This window comes from Glycine max, chromosome 10, assembly GCF_000004515.6.
Source record: "Glycine max cultivar Williams 82 chromosome 10, Glycine_max_v4.0, whole genome shotgun sequence".
In the NCBI taxonomy this organism is placed as follows: Eukaryota; Viridiplantae; Streptophyta; class Magnoliopsida; order Fabales; family Fabaceae; genus Glycine; species Glycine max.
The window spans coordinates 43,276,024-43,301,311 of NC_038246.2; the positions used below are offsets into that span (position 1 = coordinate 43,276,024).

Sequence of the window (25,288 nt, forward strand, 5' to 3'; positions counted from 1 at the left end):
ATTATATTTAATTATATATTTGCTAAGATAGAAATTATTATACATAAAATATGAGGTGAAATTTCAACTTTTATTGAAAGATAAATATGAGGCGAGAAAATGTAATTTTACTTCATGATAATTTATTAATGATTTGCATTATTGAAAATGGAGATGAATAATTTTATGAAGATATGAAGTGATATTTAGAATTTTCTTAAAATATAAAATATATAAATATAACACATGGGATGCACTATTCTAATGAAAAAAATAAGAGAAATTATAGTCAATTCATGGAGATGAACTTTTCTACTAGAGATTTTTTTATTAAAATTAATTTTTTTTGAATATAATTATTATATATTTAATTACATAACTAAAAGTAATTTAAATCAATGAAATTATGATTATTTACTTCTCTATGAAAAATTAGAATAAAAAATAAATTTAGAAAAATAATTATTTATTTCTTATTTAAATCACCTTAAAAAAATATTATTAAATTATATATTATCTAATTTTTTATATTATCTTAAAATTTAAATTTCTAGAAACAAAATATACTATACAATAATTTTTACATTTTTAATTGTTGTTGTAATAATTTAATTTAATTATATATAAAATATAACACATGAGGATTTTTATTTCTTCATAAAAGCAAGTGAGAAATTTTTTACTTAATTCATGGGGATAAACAATTTATTTAGAATCACGTTAATAATTATAATTCATTTCTATAATTAGACTTTTTTTTTATACCATTCTCTATAAGTGGTCCTGATTTTTTAATCTTCACCTTAGCCATCCCCTGTTTATCTTGATATATAGAAAAAGGACATGCAGTGGCCATCCATCCATCACATTCATTTTTATGTTCCAAAAAGCATGCACGACGACATAGGTGAGGACCAGCATTATTAATCTGTATGTTCTTTTCTTTCCCAATAAGCTTGAGTAGTGGTACCAATGGACAGCATGACGATTTTGGATGCTACTAGTGGAAACAAAATGATGAAATATACAAAATTTAAATTGAAGAGAAAGTCAAAAAATGAAAAATAAACATTCTCTGAATGTTAGTGACAAGTTTCAGTACCGACCTAAACTATCTCACGGGTCTTCTTCGATAGTTTCTTGGTGGTGTTGAATGTTATATTAAGTAGGGGTGGAAATGAGTAAGTCAAGCTAAGTTTTATTAGACTCAAGTTTTACTTGAGTTAAATACGTAACGCTTGAGTTTGGCTGATTACTTGTTATAGGCTTTTTTTGTTAAGGTTTGGTTCGGCTTACATAAAAGTCTGGCTTGACCCACGAACCTATTTAAAAAGCTTGTTTAAAGACGTCTTTGATTAATTAATTATTTTAAAACCTAGTGAAATACTAACTAGAAAAAGAAACTTATAAAATTTCGTATAAGTAATGTACACATCCAAAAATAATTGATAAACAAAATCATATCAAATTCAAGTCGTTAAAGCACAACGTATATAAAAAAATAAAAAGAGCATAAACGAAATAAAATAAAATCTGGACAAGATAAGATAAGATTTGATAAAATAAAATCTGAACAAAATAAAATCTAGATGGAATAAAATCTAGATAAAATAAAATCTAGATAGAATAAAATCTGGATAAGATAAGATTTGATAAAATAAAGTTATTATTATTATTATTATTATTAGTTAAACAGGACGGCTTGTCAAGTTTAACACGCATTTGTATAGTTTGGGTTTGACCTTTTTATCTAAAAAGATTTTTTAAAAAATCTTGAACTTGACCTTTATAATAAACAAGTCAAGCCGAGAGCCTTACGTAGGCCGAGCCAAAGACCCTTGACAAGCTGCTCAGCTCATTTTCACCCCTAATTGCAAGTTTGTAAAAATATCTAATGATACATATAATTGCTTATTTTTATGATATTTTATATTTAACGAAGGAAAAAACACAAGAAATGAGAAAATGGTATGCTTGTATTCAAAAGGATGTTATTTGAAAAAAATTAATATTTCAAAAAGAAAGCAAAAGTTTCTTATCCAGGTGGTCACACCAGTGGATTGTGTTCAAATATCCGTATCATTTGATTAGATACTCAATAAGAGTTTATATAATTAAAATTACATTATATAATTATATATACAATTATTGAGTATGACTATATATATAATATTTTTTAATATGGATCCAACATTAATAAAATTATTCATGGTTATGTATTTTATTATATATTTATATATATTATATTATTTACTATGCATATATATATATATATATATTTTATTTATTTGAATATTATTTATTTTATATAATGAGTTTGCTTATATAATTAATATTCAGAAATACCGGCAATGCATTCTTTTAAATACACATTTTATTATTAATTGAAATTTATCTAAAATTATAAATTTTAAGGATCTCACTTTTTATTTAATGATTATCTCCCTTAAATTTATATTATCTGATAAATTTTAATTAGTAATAGAATGTGTATTAAATATTGTATTGCTGTTATGGTAAGTTCCCAGATCCTCAATCAATGAAGGCAAATTTTAAAAAGTGAAATCAGAGGGCTCAAATATATAAAATTATATGGTTTTATTTGTAAATTTATGTCAAAAATAATTTCACTTGTGATTATGAAGTCAAAAAAGAAATATTCTTATGAATTTTAAAAAATTAGGGTTGCATTTGGTCACTAGCTCACCCTCATACAGTGTAGGTCCATCAATGTTGGCACTCCTTTTTAATACTTTTAAATTTATATATAGTTTTTTAAACTATTTATTTTAATCAATATTTTATTTATTTATTTATTTGTTTTATTTTTAAGTTGGCATATCATTTTTTTTGTTTTATATACGACCACTTATATTTTTTTGTCAAAGGCATTCATATTCAAATCCTAAAAGATATTAATGGGAAAAAATTTCTTTTGAAATATTTAACGTATTTTAAATTCAAGATTCAAAACTGAAATAATTTTACGCGAGCTGATTACGTCCATTGATGTTCTTCACGTGATTTAAAAAAAAAAACAAAAATATTGTATCCACATAAATAGCACGTGAAAGTTGAGAACCTCTAAGGATAAGCTGATTAAGTCCGATGTGTTATGGTGTGTGGTGGTTACCCTGCAAAACGTGCAGACATCAGAATCACAAGACGATAGCTACTATGGACGTTGACATTATAGGCAATGGCAGAGCATGTCTCTCTTGTGTAGCTTTCAGAGCAAAAAATACATTCAACAACTTGCTCTGTGGAAATATCGATCAATGTAAACGTTTTGTTTTAAGTTTTGCTCCTTGTAAACTTGCTCTAGCAACATTGACCCAAATGTACCTAGTGAAAAATTCATTCTAGGAGGATTTAAACATCATACAAAATACTAATCTGACTCTAGTGTTTAAAAAATGTTTCAGACGTGATAAATGTTAAAAATAAAAACATTTTTTTGACACACTTTTTTTTACACATTTTATTTAATTATTTTTTCTTTTAAATTTATAATTTTTAATAAATTAAGAAAAATTATACATGATATGTTCTTCTTTCTGATTAAAAAAATTGTGTTTTTAACCTGGCGTAAAATTGTGTATGATTATACCGAATATTCTCCGCAATAACCACCATGCTCTATTTACCCCAGAACCCTTTCAGGCTTGAACCAGTACGAAAGATGAAGTCAGCAAAAGTACTTTTCTGACGATTTCACCATTATTGCAAAGTGACAATTTTTACTCTCCAAGACAATGGGACCTTGGCCCTGACTTGTTGGGCCACAGACATGGCCATTTTCTCTGCTTTTTTTGTCCTAGTTGTAAACCACCACCACCAGAGGTCCAGAGTCCTGAACTCACTTTTATCATGTTTGAATAAGTTTCTTTAAAAGTATTTTTTAAAAAAGAAAAACCACCAGTTTAATTTTTCTATAAGTTATTTATTAGTTAATTTGTGAAAATTTTCACATATAATTTTTTTAAAAGATTAAATATAATTTATAAATTAACTAATAATTATTTAATGGAAAGTTCATTTTAGTTTATAAAAAAAATATTTTATTTTTTTATTTTCTTTTTCTATAGCTTTTTTAGAGAAACTTAATATTGATTAATATCTTTAATGAATGTGTGGTGTAGAGATTGATAGTTACGTTTCACTCACGAGTCCATCCAGAGTCTGCGCAAATTGGAATCAGCGTGAGCCTTTTTTTTTTTGAGTTTCGTTGAAGCATTCAAATGTAACGTACGAGGTGAATAGTGAATGATGTGCCTTCACTGCCTTGGTCACATCACTCCATCACTAGTGGTGGCCGGTGGGACCAAATAAAGATTCCGTTTAGTCGGAAGTAGAAAGAAAACAAATAGAGTAAAAACAAAGATATTTGATTTTAAGAAAAATACTGAATGAGTCTCACCTTTTCACACCTTTTTCTAATTTCTAAATTTTAAGAAACATTTTATATTTCTAAATTTCTAACTGATCGGAGTAAACAAGTCCTGCTACCCCTCATAACCCACTTATAGCGGTTGCACTAACAACTGCTATGCAACTTTGGATTCACATCAAAGATGTAAAATTACTTTAAAATATTAAACATTATTTTAGCTAAATATTCATATTTATCGTTATGTTCTTAATGTGTGTGAAGTCTCAACTAAAAACTAAAGACTTTGATTATGGTGGTTAGTAAAGAGATAGACTCAATTACTAATTTGATTTCTTTATTTATCTAATTAGTTTAATTTGGTCCTTCTGTTACTCAAAATTTAATTTGGTCCCCAAATATAAAAAATGATATAATTGCCCTTTCATCAACATTTTGTTAAATTTCTAATGGAGGTTTCCTATGTAACAAATGCATGTTATTTTTTTTAATTGTGTCATGTATACAAAAAGTTATCCCCGTTTGTTGCAATTGGACGAAAAATGGAAAATCTCATGGATTTAAAAAATAAGAGATCAAATTGAATACTTTTAATGATAGAGGAGCCAAATTTAGCTAATTAAACAGATAAAGAGCCAGATTATTAGTTTAGCAAAAAAAAAAAGTATTCTATTAAAAATTGATTAATCTATAATTAATTCTGTGTAGAAGCAAAAATATTTTATATTAGATAAAAACTAATACTGAACCTTTACTACTAATTTACTTTTGAGTTAAAATATTTAAATATAAATTACTTAAAAATAATTTTGCAAACTTTATCTTTCGAAATCAATTTTACATGCACTCACCAAACACAAAAGTTTTAGTGTGATAGCCATATATAATGGTCCAAATGTTATACTATCCATTTTTTCCTTCACTCTCCTTGCGTGGTTGGGTTGTTGAAAATCCATCTTTATATATAAAACGGGTAAGACTATTTGTTTCCTAAAGCTTCCACCTTTTGATTTCAAAGGTGTTTTGGACTTGTAAAAATTAGATTATAGACTTGGCTTAAATTCGATAAAAGTAGTACTCAAACTGGTGTATAAATCCCGAAACATTTTTTTTCCATTTGATATGACCTAGTTGTTTGTGGGTTAATAGTATCCCTTATACTTTGTTTTTTGATAAAACTTTGTTTATAAAAAATATAATAAAATATTGATGAATTAATGTAATTATTAATTAGAACATTTATGAAATATTACAAAATGATTAGTTTGGTATAGGCCCTTAGCTTTTAAGAAGTTTAAGATTTAATTTTGATCCAAAGTGAACTAAAACACAATGTTTATATTTAGATGTTGAAGTTATTTTTGTTTTAGTGAAGTACTATACTATAGTCACAACTGAGCATATAGTGGAGAAATGAAGTGATCTCCTGATCCATACAAATATTTAAATATTTAAATGTTCAAGTCAATAAAAAATATATAGGGGAACAATATTTTATAAAGAAAAAAAAATATTTGATGGTGAGCATAGTTATGATATTTATAGGCGTGAGATGATGAAAAAAAGCTAAAGCAATTAATAGTTAACTACCTCGTCCTGTCATGTAACAGATGTAGAACCCTTTAACTTCTACAAACCTAGCTAGCTTTGCTTTTAGAGTAACGGTTGATCCCGTTGCTTTTCCAAAGTGCATGAGACAAAATATAAGTGATGTTACGTGTTATGTACTTTGACATTTTTAAGGACAAATTAGCTTTTTAAATGTGTGATTAAATTAACTTCGTAACTAGTGTTAACGCGAGACATCTAGACTTAAGATTGAGTTGTGTTAAAAGCTTTCAGTGAATTTATGCGTCTTTAGCTTGATTGTGATAGAGCTGCTCAACTTATGGCAATATCAATGCTTATGTTGACAAAATATGTCACTTGGTTTAAACTTAAAAAAAGTGATTTTTTTTAAAGAAATAGATAAGATCTGTTTTTAGAAAAAACACTTTTGATAAAGAGTCAAATCATTGGTATTGTTAAGATATAGGGCCTTGTTTGTTTAAGCATTTTAAAAAATAAGCAATTTTTAAAATAGTGTTTTTGCAATTTGTTTCTTGAGCTGGACCGTAGTTTCACCCACTGAGGCCCAATTAGCTGGTTTTTTCTCTATCTTCTCTCTCAGCTTTATCTTTTCCTTATTGCGCTGGACGCCCTTGTTAACAGCCCAAGTGTTTTAGTAGGTTATATAGCATCTAACGGTTGGAAATGCCTCTTGCCTGGTAACCATCAGATTTGTACTATTTAATTCTTTGTTCAATTTTATTATTAAAAAAAATTATTATTGAAGTGCTATAAATTATTTTGAAATGGTGATGTATGGAAATGCAGTTGAAAGTTTTTTTAGACAAATGCTGTATATCCACTTGACTTTATTTGGTTATGATTTAAATGTTTTTTTTTCTTTCTTTTCAAACCTTATTCTTTCTCTGATATTATTGTTTTTTCGTCTTCCTTGCTTGCTCTCTTTGTATAACATTATTGATTTTTCATCATCAAACTCTCAAACATGGCATGCTTGCAGTTTTTGTTGTTGCGATTTATGCATAATTAAAATAAATAAAGTGAAATAAAACTAAAAATTAAATTCAATACAGTGGTTCTTTGAAATGAGATTATTTTTAAATTTCAAAAAATAGTTTCTAAAATATTATTTTATTCAGGAACATACTTTGCGAAATATAAAATCTAAAATTATAGTTTGGAAACTATTTTTGAAACTTTATTATTATATTCCAAAAAGTATTTTTTGAAACTCTTTTAGAGTTTGCATTACAGAGGACTACCAATATAAAACAACAGTGTTCCGGAGACTGATTTCTAGAAGAATGATATAAAAATATTTTGGATATAAAGAGTATTTGTGATAGTAAAAAAATTAAATAAAAAAGAGGAGAATGTACTTAAAAAAATAATAGATATAGGATTTACCTTTTTTTTTTTTGTTTTTACTTCCCCTGGGTCCAATTTTAAGTAGAAACAATGCTGGTTTGGTTAATGTATTGGACCCATCAAATAATCTTTTAGCAAGGTTCACTTGTGTAGGAAAATCGGAATTTGATTAGGATAGGTATTTCATGGGGGGATTTTTTTTACTAGTGTTGTAGCATACAGTGTCACACATTGGGAAACAGCACACTGATAGTGCTGGAAGGAGATCAACATAGAGCACCATCCATTGTATTTGTAGCAAAGAGTAGAAGTTTTTTCTTGTTTTCTTTCCCCCCAAGGCACTGGGCTTGGATAAGGACCCAATGTAGTCCTCAGACCATTGGCAATTAGTTAACGCACTTTATTTTTTTACTTTATGCACCCCATAATTAAAAACCAATATTTTTTTTTGATACATTTTTTTAAAACACGAATATAAAAATAAATATAACCAGCGTATCCTGATTAGACCTTATCCATTGTCATATTTTCTTTTTGGGTAAATTACCCATTGTCATCTATCTAAGCTATAAAGAGATTAGCGTGTAAGATAAGGTGTGTTTGAGATTAGGGAGCGAAGTATTAGAATAAATGTAAGATTATATAAATACCTTAGTTAAATACTTAGGGGGTGTATTGGATTAAGATTTCAAATTTTTTATGATTAAAAAATCTTGTGGTATTCAATCAAGACTTTTATAAAATATAAACAAATTTTGTGGTATTCAATTAAGACAATAAAGATTTTTTTTTCAGGGCAACAAAATCTGTTGGTATTCAATTGAGATTTCTTACCACTTTTAAAATGTCTTTTGGTATTCAAAAGTAAATAGATTTTGATGGATTCTTTTGTGGAATGGATTTTGAGAGACTTTTTAGTTAGAAATACACATAAAATACTCCTCCAACAATCTCACCCAAACCCTTGAGACTTTTCATAATCTTCCAAAGACTTTTTCTTCTCCTGCCGAACAAGACACAAACCACTACCAGGTTCATTCTCTTACAACTTTTCAATCAATTTTACCTATTTTTTTAATGACAATCGATAGTCAATATTGTTCATATATATTACGCAAATCAAAAGAAAAGGGTGCTGTATATGCTTCAAGATTTCGTATTCATATTATTTTCAACGTCCAGGCAATGAATATGCATCAAAAGAATGGCAATTGATATGCATCAAGATTTCATATTATTTTTTTTTTAGTACTGTATATGCAAATCAAAATAAAAAACTCTTTTTTTTTCTGTTTCTTCAACTTGTTTTTTTACAACGTCCATTATTATTATTATTATTTTCTTGTGTTATTATTAAAATGTTAATTATTAATGTGTTATTATTATTTTTTTGACAGCGTGTTATTATTATTATTATTGTGTTAATAATTTTTTAATTGTTATTGTGTTATTATTATTGTTATTTTGTTAATATTTTTTTTTAAAATGATTTTATGATATATGAGTATTATTTTTATGGAAAATGCTAACATGTGCCCTTAAGACACTTGTTAGTGTATTATGTATAGAAATTTTGTATTGAAAGTTGTGCAATTTACTTTTTTAAAAGTAAAAAATTGTTGTTTTTAAGACATAGTTACTATTGGAAGTATCCTTAACATGTGCCCTAAGTGCGCATGTTAGCATGACCCTTATTTTATTATTAGGTAGTTTTTTATTGGTTTTTCTATTGAATTGTATATTATTCGGGATATAGTCACTATACTTTTGACAATTAGGAAACAATAACTATTTTTGTCAAATAACTAGTTTCTTATATATATATTAGCGATCAAATGGGGGATTCACAAGAAAATAACAAAGGAAAGAGTAGAGACAAAGATAATTATGTATCTTGGACTATGGAGGATACCAATGAGTTGTTGCACCTCTTGGTGGATGCTATGAATAGGGGATTGCGTGATGCCAATGGGTCACTTAGCAAACAAAATGTAGAACGAATAATACTTCCTCAACTCAATGCAAAAACTAAATTCCCTAAAACTTATAGTCATTATTTGAGTCGGATGAAGTGGTTTCGAAACCAGTATAACATGATGTCAACCCTTATGCGCAACAACTATGGCTTTGGATGGGACCCAATTGGAAAAACTTTCACTGCTCATGAGGATGTATGGAAAGATTACTTAAAGGTGAGCTAAGTTCATAATCTTTTAAATATATTAATAGTTATAAATTTAGTAAATTATAATATTTGTAGTATATTAACAATGATTTTTTTTTTAGTCCCACCCAAGTCACAACAAACTTCGAGGAAAAAGTATGGTTGATTATGAGTATTTGAAGATCGTTGTTGGGGGTGGAGTTTCTAGCGGGAATAATTCTATATCAGTCGATCCAGATGATACTGATACAACAACTTTTGAGCCAGAAAATAGAACTGTTGGGATAGAAGAATTTTCATATGATCCTAATAGTGATACATTCATAACACCAAATAACTATGAACCAGCATATCAGCCTCCATCACCAAACCAACCAAGTCCACCATCCCACCCCCCTTTAGATTCAGAGGTTCCCATAGAAAAACAAAACTGTCACAAGCGAAGGAGATCCGAGTATGGAGGGAGTTCAAGCGCTGTTGGGATCAACAATCAAGGCAACGTTCTGGAAAATCTTTCTGTTGGCATTGGGACTATTGCTGTGAATTTTGAAAAAATATCCAACATGATGGAGAAAAGAGAAAAAGATAGAGATAGAGATAGAGAGCTCGAGGGTATTATTTGGGATGTTATAAAAGAAATTCCAAATTTGGATGACATAACGCGTTTCAAGACAGCTGAATTGTTAAATACTAAAGCAAAAAAGGATTTTTTCTTGAAGATGTCACCGGAAGAACACTCATCTTGGATAAACTTTAAGTTAGAGAATAATTAATATTTTGATAATCTATTATTAACATATTATTTTAAACATCGTGAGTTTGTTGAACTATATCTTTTGGGTCTCTATTTTGGTTGAAGTATTTGGTTTGTTTTTTGGTCGAACTATTATGGTTGTATTTTGGTTGAAATATTTGGTTTGTTTTTTGGTCGAACTATTATGGTTGAAGTATTTAGGTTATATATTTTGTGAAATTGTTGTGGTTACACTTTAGTTATATTTATTTTATATATGAATTTGTATTAACTTTGATATTAACTTTGATATTGACTTATAACCATGACCATGACATAAAGAACGAAGAAATGGATGGAGATATATATAATGAAGATACAAATGATGAAGATATAGATGACGAGGAAACAAATGAAGAATTTTATGAAGCCACATACACATATGTGATGGCAATTTATGCTTTAATAGATATATTAAATCAGTTTTTGAATATGATGCGTGGTGAACATATTGAACGTCCATTAACTCGACGACAAATTACTAGTCGGGGATATGACTATATACACAAAGCATTAAATGATGATCCTGCAATCTTTCGACAAGTATATAGGATGTATCCTGATGTATTTCGAAAGTTGTGCACGATTATAAGAGAAAAAACACCTTTGGAGGATACAAGATTTATTTGTGTTGAAGAAATGCTTGCATCATTCCTACAGATTGTCGGCCAGAACACTCGATATTGTGTAATCCGCAATACATTTGGCCGATCACAATTTGCTACAAGTGAAAATTTTCACAAGATTTTGAAAGCTCTGAACTCATTAGCACCTGATTTAATGGTTAGACCAGGCTCAATTGTGCCTGCAAAAATAAGGGAAAGCACAAGGTTTTATCCTTATTTTAAGGTATGTGATCATTATCTAATTATAACAAAATTATAATTATAATTGTGATTATTATAATAATATTTATGATTATTGATACACACACTTTAGGATTGCATTGGAGCTATTGATGGTACACATATTCCCGCATCAGTAAAAGGACGAGATGTAAGCAGTTATCGTGATCGTCATGGAAATATATCACAAAATGTATTAGCTGCTTGTAACTTTGATTTGGAATTCATGTACGTTCTTAGCGGGTGGGAGGGTTCAGCACATGATTCCAAGGTGTTAAGTGATGCTTTGGCAAGGAAGAATGGACTTAAAGTGCCCCAAGGTAAGTATTATCTGGTGGATTGTGGATTTCCTAATCGACGCAAATTTTTAGCCCCATATCGAGGTGTACGATATCATCTACAAGATTTTGCAGGTCACGGTAATGACCCTGAAAGTGAAAAAGAATTATTTAATCTTCGGCATGCATCCTTAAGGAATGTGATTGAGAGGATATTTGGTATTTTTAAATCGCGGTTCACAATTTTTAAGTCAGCACCTCCATTTCTATTTAAAACACAAGCAGAGCTTGTGTTGGCATGTGCAGCACTTCATAATTTTCTTCGCAAAGAATGTCGTTCTGATGAATTTCCAGTGGAACCTACTGACGAGTCTTCATCTTCATCTTCAGTGTTACCAAATTACGAAGACAATGATCATGAACCCATTGTTCAAACACAAGAGCAGAAACGAGAAGATGCTAATATATGGAGGACTAATATAAGTTCAGATATGTGGAGAAATGCTAATAATTAGGCGAACATGAAGTGAGAATCACTTTGTTATTATTTTTTTAGGCAATAATGACTTTGTTATTAAAAGGTTTAAAATTTCTATCGTTTTTATTTTCTTTATTCAAACATTATAATTTATTTATCATCTTTTTCATTCACTTTTGTAACTTCCGTTATTTTTTTGTTTAAAATGTATTAATCTTTCAAAATCTTAAAAATCCATAAAGTACTTTGAAATCTTAAAAATCTGTGTTAGAAATTCATTAAAATCTTGGGTTAAGAATCCTGATTGTAAAAAGTCTTTTAAAAAAAATCTTTTAAAATCCCACAAAATCAATTCAATCCCACATAATCTTTTAAAATCTTCAAGATTATTTTTGTCAAAATATTCTCTCAAAATCCCAATCCAATTCACCCCCCTTAGATTATACTCGAGTAAGTGATCTAATTAAATATTTATTTAATAAAAAATATATTTGAACTTATTCGTGAATTTGACCCTAAAAAATGATAAAAATAATCTTAAAAAAAGTTGTTGATAAATTGGATCATTTAAAATAAAATAAACAAAATGGTCGGGGTGGAAAACGCCGCTTACGGTGGCTGGCACGGGTGCAGCGTGCACGTGTGTATAGAAAGAAGAATAACCTCGTGTTGAGAAGAAGAGTCCCATCTGATGATCTGATTCTGATTCATGCAGTGGCAGCCACCTCTCTTTTCTTCTCTTGTCTTTTGAATCGAATCAAATCACTGATCCACAACGACATGGCACTCTCGCGTCTTCGTCACCCTCTCTTCTCTCGCTCCCTTCGCATCCTCTCTTCTCCCGCCAGATCCCTCTCCAGGTACGCTCTATTCATTCTGATTCCGATTTCCTGCTTTTCTTTCATATGTCGTTTCTAACATACACTTGCGCCTTCTCTTTTTCTTACAGAACTTCTAATTCATCCATTTTTACCCTCGGAGGTGATCATCACAATATAATAAGGTTTGCGTCATCCATTACCTCTCATTATCTGTGAATTTAGGTTTATTTTAGTCTGCTTTCCATTCTTACTTACGCCATTAGTTTGAATTTGAACTTCTAAGATAGAGAATATCTTATTATGTTGGAGATCCCATACATATCAATTAGTGATATGGTCAAAATAATGTCTATAAGTGGGCGGAAACCTTCACCTCTTGAGCTAGCTTTTGAGAGTTAAGCCCAAATTCAAATTCTATAATAGTATCAGAACCTATCAGACCGCTTGTAAATGTCCAATTCTGCAAACTTTATGTTTGAGATGTCCAGTTCTCATCGTGAGGAGTGTGCTAGTGATGTGGCCAAAATGGCAACAACCCTCACCTTAACATAGTGAGTATTAGTACCAAGTAGCAAGTGGCCTAATTTGCACTCCATTGGTTGGCCTGGCATTCTCTCCAGCACGTCCAATTTATGGACAGGGTAGTGGGATTGAAATTCTCTTCGTTAGACATGTCATATAAATTATAATTGTCACATCATTCTCTTAATTCGTCTTTCTTTGCTGTCTTCTGCATTTTTACATATGTTTACTGATGGTGATGTTTATCAGGCCTGCATTTTGCTCCAGGCTTACTGGAATTCATGATAGATCTTTGAAGTCAAAGGTTAGCATTTGAATGGATCAAAATTCCAATCGTTAGTATGATGTTCTCTGACAACTTTCAACTGTTTTTTGGCAGTGGACTGATGTCAAATACTTTTCATCTTCAGGTACCTAATGTTTCATTTTCTGACTTTCACAAAGCTCCTACTTGTTTAGTGTTTTAATTTTGGCTGCATTCAACATGCTCGTGTGCTTCTCTTATTTATGATGTATTTTTTCTACAGTGTGTTATGGAAGCTCCTATTTTGGAGATTTCATATAACCGATTATCAAAATAATCTGTTTTTGACAACTAATTCAAACACAAACTTAGTTCTTGAGTGCAGAACTGGATTGTGTGGCAGGGAGACGGTTCTAAGATTGACACACAATTCTTGTAGTTTTAATTGGAAAATGAAAATGCAACTCAGCAAGCAAGGACTGGATCCTCAGAATTTCAGCTTCTGGCCAGCAGTGTTAGCTAAGCTCTTGCATTTTGCTTCAGTACTAGACCTAGCAACCGGAGGCCGGTTGCTTCTTGGACGACCAGGAAATTAGTTGGATACCAGAGAGATAAAGTATCCAGATGTTGATCTCGTCATTTGGGTCAAAGGCATAATCCACATCACAAAAGGGAAATAGAAGGATTGGTTGGTGCAATGGTGCTGGCTGAAGAAGACAACCATGGTTTATAGACTATAGACTATTTAGCTATCTAAGAATTCTCTCAAGTTTTAACCACCTTCAATGCTCTTCATGTGTCTGTGAGAGATACTGACAGACATTGTTGATGGGGCTGGGAGAGGAGGATGCAGCATGTTGTGTTTGGGAGTTAAACTGTTAAAGTGTGTTCCGTCAAGAATTTTTCTCTTAGGTGTTCTGGTCATGGTTGCTACTACAGAGCTGAGACCTCGATCTCAATGCAAAGAGATTAAGCAGCCTTGCTGTATTAGTTATCAACAAGCCTAAAGAAGCTGATAGAAAGTAAGGAAAAAGAGAGAGAATGGAGAGTTGATAGCTTGTTCATGAATCTAACTATATTGGGTCAGTTTGTTTAAACTTATTTATTGAAATAGCCGCTTATATTTTAATAAAATAAGTAGCTTTTTGTTTTTTTAGTGTGTTTGTCAAACTACTTTTGCTTAAAAAAACAGTTTTCTGCTTATTTTAAGAAGCAAATCCTATCTTCTTCTTAAAAAAGCGCTTATATAAAAAACACTTATTTTAAAGTTGCTTTTTTAAGTTTAAACAAACTCACCCATTATGTCATTACTTAACTAAGTTTGTGAACGGAATGTACACTGCACATATATAACTGAATCTAACTGTCACTGTCACTGAGTTTCAATCCTTTTCCTCTCCTGTCCACCCCTTGACCTGTTTGTGGGACCAGAGCAGGACTGTTGGGATTATTAGAAAATTTGTGGGATCATTGAGTCTTTCTGAGCCTTGGACCCGGGAACTCATGGGTCATGCTGTGTGAAGCGAAAGAAAAAACACATTGTTTGTTATTTTTTTGACCTTATTCCTCTCTCTCTGTGTCTCGTGTACTCTCACAAGACTCTTCCATCCCAATTCCCATTTCTGTTTTTTGTTTAGGAGGATTCCTGATCCTCTGTTTTCTCTGTAGTTCATTCTCTTCATCTCAATAGCTTTCTTCTTTTATCGTTTTGTTAATTGCTTGCTATTTTAACTAAATTTTAGTGATTAAAGAGGGTAATCTGCATATATTAAGTCATGTGCATCTGCTTATGTTCTGATCATTCCCCCCCTTCCTTGATAGATTCTTCACATGAAGTCCTTGGGATGCCTGCTTTATCTCCTACAATGGTAAGCTTGGGTAAACAATTTTTCTCTTTGTTTTATCTCTATTCCGTTTAGGGCTTCCATGTACTGTTGTTTGCTCATCTTTTGGTTTCAGACCCAAGGTAATATTGCTAAATGGAGGAAGAAAGAAGGAGAAAAGGTCAGTTAGTATATAGCTCTGTTTCATACTTCTGTTTAGTTCTGTTTGTGTTGATGCTTTCATTTTGGAGATTGACTTCTTTGAATTAATTAATCATTTTGACATGGGTACTGATTAATCTAACAGATAGAAGTGGGGGATGTACTATGTGAAATTGAAACTGACAAAGCTACACTAGAATTTGAAAGTCTTGAAGAGGGGTAATTTTCTTTTTCTTCCTTTCAATTTTTTCTTCCCATGTTTTGGATGGCCTGTAATTTAAGCTTTATGCACTTCAGTTTCTTACCATCTAGAAAATTAGTATGTTTGTTCCACTTCTTTCTAAGTGGTAAGTAACAAATCAGAAGCTTTGTTGGTGAATAATTCTGGAGAGACCAACAGCTAAGGATCTCCACATTAAAGGTCTTCAGGAAATTACGTGAGCCATTTTGTTAGAGTTTAAATGGGGGACCAATAATGTCTTTAATAGTTTTAATATACACTTTCACTGGAATCCTATTCAATTATAAACACAGCTTGAAGTCTGCCCTACTTTCTGCTGATAGCTACGCATGTGCTTTGCATGAGAGTGGCATAGATCAAAGCTTAAAAAGATTACTTGGTGCTCTGAAACCAAGAAAACTTTTATATCTTTGCCTTTGGGTAGCTGCCAAACAAAAATACTCAGTTAATCCTTAATTATAAAATAGGGAGAAAACCACCCATGAGTTGTTGTCATCATTAATTGTTTTTCCACTTAGCCGTCTTCTGTCTTTTTATGCATGTATGTCCATTTTAGACCAAGAAATGTATGAATTGATTATCATAAAAAATAAAAATTCTCATCGTTAAATTCTTGTGCATTTTGGCCTTTAATATATCAGGGTTCAATATACTTGACTGATGAGTGTTGACCATGAGGCATGCAAATTTTTGTGCACCAATAAAATGTGTCTGTTGTGGTATTTGAATGATTCCTGCAGATTTTTGGCTAAGATATTGGTACCTGAAGGTTCAAAGGACGTGCCTGTTGGACAACCAATTGCAATAACAGTAAGCCATCATTAATTTCCAATTCTTGCACTATTACTGTTATGTGGAATCCATTGTGAACTTCACTTACAACATTATTGCATTTTGCAAATGTTTATGGACAAACTAATTTGTAATTTTGTTTTTCCTTCAAGATTTCTTATGCCTATTGGATATATTTCATCTCTTTCGATAAAATTGTCTTTTACAATTGTTTTCCTTGCATGTCCCAATTTGTGCTTTTCTGGTTTCTAAGGTGCTGATAGAAACTTCTCAATTTATCCTTTGCCTCACATGATCTAAAACATTATTTGCTGTTACCTCTTTGCATTAAGAATGGCTTAAATAACATATTGAAATTTACTTGCAAATTGAATGTAAGAAGTTAATTTCAGCTTTCAGTTTCTAATGACCCATTTAAAACATGTACAGTTTACATGTTCTGATTTGGTAAATCATAAATCTAGTAAGATTTTTTGTCCTTCATATAATCATTAACTTAATTGAATTTTAAACTATTAATTTGTGGGATTCAATGAATTTCTGAATTTTGAATATTTGATTAATTTGGTAAATGTAAGCTCTAACTATGGGCCCTTGACAAGGTTGAGGATGAAAATGACATCCAAAATGTTCCTGCTTCCGTGGGGGGTGAGACTGGGGTTGAAGAGAAGAAACCAACACTTGGGGGTGTCTCAGATGAGAGGAAATCAGAATCAACTTCTAGTGTAGTTAATGCATCAGAACTTCCACCTCATCTCCTTCTTGAAATGCCAGCTTTGTCACCGACAATGGTGAGAACATTTTGATGCTATCTGCTGTAACTAATGCTTGCAGACATAAATTTTCTCTCCTTCCATGGAAGCAACTAGTCTTCAATTTTCTTTTTTTTCCTTTTTTACTTCACAGAACCAAGGAAACATTGCTAAATGGAGGAAACAAGAGGGAGACAAGGTTAGTGTTTTAACCTAAGGTTCTAATAGAGATTCTACTTTTCATATATATTTTTAATATTTTAAAATGTGAGCATGAGTCGTTAATGGGCATATATTTTTTGTCTGAACATTTAATTTATCAAACAGATTGAAGTGGGTGATATATTATGTGAGATAGAGACAGACAAAGCTACACTTGAATTTGAGAGTCTTGAAGAGGGGTAATAGTTTTTCCCTATACTGAAAGCCATTCATTGTAAATGTTGTTTGTTTGGTATGGTTGAGTTGTCTACAATCTACACTGTTTGTTTGACCAAGATGTCGCATCCTAACTATTTTTTGAATGTAGCAAAGAATTGGGTCATGTCATATGGATAGTAAACATATTCATTACATGTCTGATGTCTTACCGAAGTGTTTATAGACATGACATGACTAGTACTGATTAGTTTCCATCAAGCAGAAAATTAAGGTTCCACTAAAAGTAACACCCGAGAATGGTGTCTTTCATTGTCTAAATTTGTGGTAGATTACAATCTCTTCAATTTTATAATCTTGCTAACTATTGATCTCAAATTTATGACCCAATTGTTTTAGCACAATGCTTGCATTCTAGTTGATTTGTTTTACCGATGAGCTTTATTTGTACTCCTCCTTTCTTCTTCCTGATAAAGTTTCACTTTCTAGCCGACTAATTTAATCTGAATGGGGTGGTGGGCACTAGGTACCTGGCTAAGATACTTGCTCCAGAAGGTTCAAAAGAAGTGGCAGTTGGACACTCTATTGCAATAACAGTAAGTGTGAAAATGCTGTGCAATTTTGTAACTTTCTTCCAATACAATATGAAATTTGTCAGGCTGAGGATTGAGGTCTAACAATTTATGCATCTTCTTTTGATATACAAACTAAGACATCTGATAATATGATATATATTTATTGGTTGGAATACCAAATTTCTATCCCTTGCTTTTGTTATGAAAATACTTACGCTAGCTGCTCTTCTACAAGGTTGAAGATGCAAGTGATATTGAAGCTATAAAGAATTCTGTTAGCAGCTCAACAAACCAACAGAAGGCCCCCCAACGTGGCACTAAAAGCGAGGTCAAAGCTCAGAAAAACAATATAACACGTATTAGTCCAGCTGCAAAGTTGCTAATTGCAGAGTATGGGTTGGATGCTCCAACATTAAATGCAACTGGTCCTTATGGCACCCTACTGAAAGGGGATGTTCTATCTGCAATTAAGTCAGGAAAATTGTCTCCAAAACCTGCTTCATCTAAAGAAAAGGCATTGTCATCTCAAAGTCATCAACAAGTTGCAGCTTCCCAAGAGTCAAAATCTGACTTAAAAAAGTCAGATGCTTATGAAGATTTTCCTAATAGTCAAATTCGCAAGGTAGGTTCATCTTGAATATTTCATGTTATAAGGTTTTTCAATTCTTTCAGTGCATTTTATACTGTAATGAGAATTATCATGCCAAATAAGGATATATGAACAGTATACAAAAAGGGACTCTGATAAGTCATTGTCTGGTGTCTCTGGCTCAGAGTTGATTACTCAAATATCTGAATGGAAATGCTTGTCATTAGACCTAATATGGATCAGAAAACTCAGAACTGTTTTTGTGGTCTCTGTTCTGTTCAGTGTGTTTGGCACATCCCCCCCTTCCCCCCGCCCCCCTTGGCTGTAGGTATACATGCAGAGATGCAGATCTCATTTTAATGTTTTTTGATAGTTTCTAGATGTCCTATACTAGCTATCTACATCTCTCAACTGCATGAATACTTGGGAAAGATTCAACTCTGATTCCTTCCATTCTACCCCTCAATATATAATGACTCTTCTCTAATTTTTTTACTGTTTTGTAGGTGATCGCCAAGAGATTATTGGACTCAAAACAAAATACACCACACTTATATTTATCATCAGGTTTTGATTCCCAATGCCTTGCATATTATCGCAAACTAATTTATATGTGCACTGACTAACTAATATATATTTTGATTGCCATGCGTCAGATGTCATACTGGATCCTCTTCTTTCCCTTCGAAAGGGTCTTAAAGGTATGGATCAGTAATAAATTTTCCTTGTCATGCGTCAGATGCTATCCTCACCTAGTGGGATATTGTTGTTGTTGATGTGTCAAATGTTATACACTTAGTTGTGTGTTTTTTTGCAATGTGATATATTCTTTATTTGTTCCTTGATTGCAGAGCAGTATGATGTTAAAGTTTCTGTGAATGACATTATTATCAAAGTTGTAGCTGCTGCTCTCAGAAATGTACCAGAAGCAAACGGTAAATAATTTTATTGTATTATTCTATCCATTCTAGTTGCCTATAATTGTCTCAGGTAGTTGGGATTCCAATCACAACATATTTATTTAATAGAGCTGTGAATGTTCTTTCCTGCTTATTGTACATCAATTTTTAAGTAAGTATATTATTTTGTTTTTGCAGTATAAAAAACAATGGAATCTTGTTAACCATAATTTGCTTAAAGTTTGCTTTACTTATGGGAGTTAACTTTGGGTTCTAGTTCTGGTTACTGAATAACCCCACTATTCTAGTTCTGCTTTAATAATGTCATTGACACTTACAGTTGGGTAGTTGCTCCCATTATGTGAATAATAATGACATTGGAAAAAGAAGTGATTGGCTGAACTAACGGTGTTGAACCTCCCAAACCATGCTTGCAAAGGCTGTTTCAAGCAAACTCATTTGATGCAAACTAAAATTTATACTAATAATCTTAACCAAGTACGGCTAGCACAACCCAACCCAATATGATAAATAAAATACCAAGGTTTCTAAAACATATAACTAATATCAGATGACTTAACAGATGCCAATTAAATTTAATTGAGACTTATGTAGCCAAATCCTGATTCCTAACATACCAAGTTTATGGTTCAAGTTAATGCCCTTAATATGTTCTGATTTTATGCTGAACATATCAAGTCTGTTTTGAAGTGATAAATGTGCCTAAATTTTCACATATGAATCTAGCTAGCAGGCATTAGTCTTTGCTGCTCTGTTTTCCATACTCTGCCACATTGCTGTAGCCAAGTGTTAAAAACTATTATAATGGTGGTATATAATTGTCTGATTAACCTGGTACTTGGCTTCTAGATTTGGATACTTTTACATTCCTGGTGCATTGTGTAGTGTCAATGTATCTGTCATTCCTCTTTAATTTTTGTCCATTTCTTTGAATTTTAAACCAAACATGCCATGTCAATTTGGAGTGACACAAGCCTAACTAGTAACTACTATGAACTTATGAAGTGTTTAGATACAAGATTAATTTGGAGTGATATGTTACATTCTTGGTGTTGAGAATCAAAGCATAACTCTGATTTATTGTAATAAATATAGTTTATAGGTATATCCGTATATGATATCTTATCTGATTTAGAGGAAACCGAATATCCTCTAATTATGTGTAATAAATACAATAAGCCTATATAAACACTCACCTTTTGTGTATTCAAACACACGGTTTCAGCACAATATGCCTCTGTTTTGTTTCTCTTTTAACACTTGGCTTGTGATATATTGCTCTTTACCTTTTTTTCCCCTTTGCATACCCACTCTTAAAACTGAATTATTCTCATGAGAGTTTCTAGTGCTGAAATCCAATTTTCATTTTGGCAGCATACTGGAATGTTGAGAAGGATGAGGTGATTTTAAATGATTCTATTGACATATCCATAGCAGTTGCCACTGAGAAGGTAATCAGCGGTGTTCAACTGTTAGTATGATAGTATCATTTTACAAAATACTAAAACCTTTTGTTTGACTACAGGGCTTGATGACTCCAATAATAAAAAATGCTGATCAGAAGACAATATCTGCTATCTCCTCAGAGGTAATTTTATCTCATTTATGTAGGTTTCTGGTTAGTGACTTTATGATAGAAACTGAAATATACCGAACGCTATTAACTGAGAAATCAGGGAGCAAAGCTCCGTATGGCTGAGGAAGATTCCTCTAATAGAATACTCAACAAACAAAAAAATGAATGTTGCTGGTGTGGTGCTGCTAACCCTCCAAGACCTTCATCAATATTTTTTCCTCCTCCCTCTCTCCTTTCCCATATATTGATTCCTGAATTTCCTCACCCCCCCACATTCAAGCCACCTGTCACAAGTCTGTTATGATTTTCCCTCTCCATGCTAGCCAAATTTTCCTTTGCCCCTTTTGGTTATTCTTTTCATAAACCAGCATGCCTGTTACCATTAGGCCCTTCATAATTTTCTCTTCTATGCACATGTTAAGGCCCTGTCACTTTATTTGGACTTCTTATATGTTTGTATCATTGTATGGCTTATTGTGTGTGTTTTGTAGATGAAGAGCAGATGAATTATCGCTATTTCTACAAAACCAGTGATTGTGTGTTTGAAAACCTTGACAAGAGAGCTGTTGGGACTGGTCAATGGAGAGTAGTGGAGAAAGGCAAAGATGTTGAGCTCCCTACTGCACCAGAGGTGATTGGGAAAAGGAACGTACTGGTTTTCTGGGAAGCCAAAGGCAACCGTTTTACTAAAACAAAATGAACCATGCATGAGCTCCAACTTGCTACAAAATCAAATCCATTTTGTTTAAGTAAAACGGTTGCCTTTGGCTTCCCAGAAAACCAGTACGTTCCTTTTCCCAATCCCCTCTGGTGTGGTAGGGAGCTCAACATCTTTGCCTTTCTCCACTACTCTCCATTTACCAGCCCAACAGCTCTCTTGTCAGGGTTTTCAAACACACGATCACTGGTTTTGTAGAAGAAAAAATTTGTGATAATTCATCTGCTCTTCATCTATAAAACACAATAAGCCATACAATGATACAAACACAAATAAAGTTCAAAACCAGAACACCATTGTTAAATCAGATGAAGAACAAAGACATTGGACTAAAACTGTGTGTTTGAGTTGAGTACACCCCGAATGCTTTATTATGTAGATGTCATTTCAATAAATACTAATAATGAGAGGATATTATGTTCCTCAAAATCAGTTTCTACTTTCCAGCAAATCCTTATACAATAAATGTATATTATCTTATCCTGATTTTCAACAACCATTTTTTATTAAATTTAGGCATTCACAGTTTTCCTAAGTAAATTTAAACTTTGGAAAGACAGAAAAGTAAGGTTCTTGTGTGTTTCTCAAATAACTTTGATTGTTTGTTGGCATTTTAGGTCAAGGAACTAGCTGCAAAGGCACGTGCTGGCAAATTGAAGCCACATGAATTCCAAGGGGGAACTTTTAGGTGAGTTTACTACTTATACTGTCATGCAACCTTCGAAATTCTCTATATATCATATTTCTTAAGCAATATTTACTATGCCAAAAGTAATAATTCTGAGCTTTGTGCAATGCCTTAATGCAGCATTTCAAACTTAGGAATGTTTCCTGTGGATAAATTTTGTGCTATTATAAACCCCCCTCAGGTTCTTTCTCTCTCTCTCTCTCTCTCCCCCCCCCCCCCCCTCACACACACTCACATGCACACACCTGCACTTACAAATCTAATTTACTAGCCTTATGCAAGAGCAATAAGAACAAATTTCTTGCCAAATCTATTTAGTTTTTACTTAGTATAGGGGTGGATGTGGATGTAGCCAAGTGTATTGTGAATCTACCATGTGCAGGTCCAATACCAGTTACCCATAAATAGATTAGTAAAGATATATAATTTTTCTTAATATCAGTAATTTTATTATATTTTGGTACGTGAGCACAGTTAATTATGTTCCTCAACTTACTCCTAATATTTATTACTTTGTAAGGAGGAAAAACCAACATATACTTTTTTCTAATATGCTATTAGCCTATTACTATATCAATGAAGAAGCAAATAAGCATGCTGAACCTAGCCTGACTTTTGCCTAATTTGGTTTTCTTTGGAAGAAAGAAAAAATGAAAGAGAACATGGAATCATTTATATATTCTATATCCTTTATCAGAGTTCAATTCATGAATTATATTTTGCTTATATGTTTATTTTAAGAAAGAATTTTTATGTATTTGTATATTTATATTCATGGATCGAACCATCACAGTGAACCAAGGACAGCTAATTCCTAACACGATTGATTATATAAGAGGGAAAAAACTGGAAACAGTTCATTGGATTTCAAGTTTACCATTCTTGGTTCAGAACATACATTTGATGAAAACATGCTATTTTGAAAGAGTTTTCAGAGTGCCTGGTTTACTAGTCTGAGAATAGTTACCCAAGTTGTTGACCCTTGTGAGCAGGACTGTAAAACGTCCCAAGTTTTCTTTTAGCTTTTTGTTACTGTGGCTGTAAGGCTTTTTATTATGTTGTTTATCATTTGCTGCAGGCTTGCATTCTTGCTGTAGGGAGAGGCAACAAAGTTGTGGAACCAGTAATTGGAACTGATGGTATAAATTTATTGATGTTCTCTATTGCCACTAAATGTTAATTTTAAGTTGTGTTAACGTTGATATTTATTTGCTATAGGAATTGAGAAGCCATCAATTGCCACTAAGTTGAGCTTAACATTGTCTGCTGATCATCGTGTTTTTGATGGCAAAGTTGGAGGTATGTGTTACTGAAACACTTTAGTTGGCCAATGGAAAGTAGGAAGAAGTTTGATTGCTGTTACATGCATGCCTTCTATTTATCAAAGTTGCAATGCTGATTAGGATCAAAGCAGCTAAAATATCACAAAATCAAATTGCGGTATATTCAGTACAAGGAACTGAGTCTTTGTGTATATGATTACATGTTTGTTGGCGCCTGATAATACAGGCCCTATATTTATGGACTTTCATGTATGATTAAATTGTTTCTTGGATTAATAATGAGAAAATGACTCACTAAGATGTTTCCATTCAATTTATATTAAATTTTTAAACTACTAGGTAAAGAAGTTTCCAAATTGTACATAAATTGTTGGTTACATCTGTTTGATATTTTATTAATATACACAAACTTAAATGGAACACTTCACCTAGTCATATAAAATGTCATTTTACCATTAATAATTGACTATAAAATAGATCTTGGGCGTGAATTGTATAAATAGCACCTATGGACCATTTTTGCAGCAATCCACCAAGGCACACTGTTTTAAATGGTAGCTTTTGTGGTTTAACTCTATTTTGCAGGTGCATTTCTCTCTGCATTGCAATCAAACTTCAGTGATATAAGACGACTTCTTTTATAATGACGCAACACAAATTTTCATGTTACTTGATTGGATTTCTCACGACCAATCATGTGGATCCACCACAACCTGGATCAAACTTGCATAGCATCCCCATTTTTGTCCTTTTCACTTTCATCTCATCATCTGAAACAGTTTTCGACTGGTTTGACTCATTAGTTTTTGTATAATAATATCTTGGGTCAATTACTAATACCCTGAGAAATACCCACCAAGGTACCATCTAACATTAGGTTTCAACAATCCAGATTCCCGCACATTGGAAATTTTGTTCATTAGGCACTTTGCTGTTCTTTGATGTGTAGTTTTGTATTAAGAGCTTTGTATAGACTGCCATTCAAATACCTACATTTGGGTGAATAAATATTCTTTTCATGTGCAGCATATCTGTCATCCGATTTAAGTGATGGCATGATTTGGCACAATGGTACTCTTGGTTCAATGTTCATCTATAAGTCTGGTCTGGCACTTTCTCCCCAGCATTTTATCTTCAATTTTTGTACTAGGATTTGGCCTAGTGGTTGGACTAATAATGGGAAATTTGGTCAAATCTCCTCATCTATGTCAATGTTGGATTGGATACGTTGAGGAATATGGTTAGGCAAATTAGGGTAGCACCTTCGGTTTAATCATTGAATAGCCACTCGCAAAGCTGAAATCTTTGGTATTTGATTTACTTGATTAATAGCTGCACGA

The 25,288-nt window shown here is 32.0% G+C and overlaps 2 protein-coding genes across 4 annotated transcripts; both read left to right on the top strand.

Annotated features, from left to right (window-relative positions):
• Window positions 1-11,077: 11,077 nt before the first annotated feature.
• Window positions 11,078-12,037, top strand: LOC102668371 (uncharacterized). The gene has a single exon (XM_041005838.1). It carries the CDS (start codon window positions 11,335-11,337, stop codon window positions 11,899-11,901), a length of 567 nt encoding a protein of 188 aa, XP_040861772.1. The 5' UTR covers window positions 11,078-11,334; the 3' UTR covers window positions 11,902-12,037.
• A 382-nt stretch (window positions 12,038-12,419) lies between these two features.
• Window positions 12,420-25,034, top strand: LOC100780758 (dihydrolipoyllysine-residue acetyltransferase component 1 of pyruvate dehydrogenase complex, mitochondrial). Of its 3 annotated transcripts, none has more exons than XM_014763292.2 (23): window positions 12,420-12,724; window positions 12,814-12,867; window positions 13,457-13,511; window positions 13,587-13,617; window positions 15,273-15,319; window positions 15,411-15,455; window positions 15,582-15,655; window positions 16,418-16,487; window positions 17,072-17,260; window positions 17,376-17,420; window positions 17,549-17,622; window positions 18,126-18,195; window positions 18,410-18,796; window positions 19,270-19,330; window positions 19,420-19,464; window positions 19,615-19,698; window positions 21,058-21,134; window positions 21,209-21,271; window positions 22,595-22,665; window positions 22,786-22,846; window positions 23,744-23,804; window positions 23,884-23,964; window positions 24,534-25,034. In XM_014763292.2, exons 1-23 carry the CDS (start codon window positions 12,645-12,647, stop codon window positions 24,590-24,592), a joined length of 1,884 nt encoding a protein of 627 aa, XP_014618778.1. In that variant the 5' UTR covers window positions 12,420-12,644; the 3' UTR covers window positions 24,593-25,034. The 3 variants fall into 3 exon arrangements, with proteins under 3 accessions (XP_014618778.1, XP_040861773.1, XP_040861774.1); XM_041005839.1 differs by having other exon boundaries at window positions 12,442-12,724; window positions 18,395-18,796; XM_041005840.1 differs by lacking the exon at window positions 12,420-12,724 and adding an exon at window positions 13,824-14,473 and having other exon boundaries at window positions 12,840-12,867; window positions 18,395-18,796.
• The last annotated feature ends 254 nt before the right edge of the window (window positions 25,035-25,288 follow it).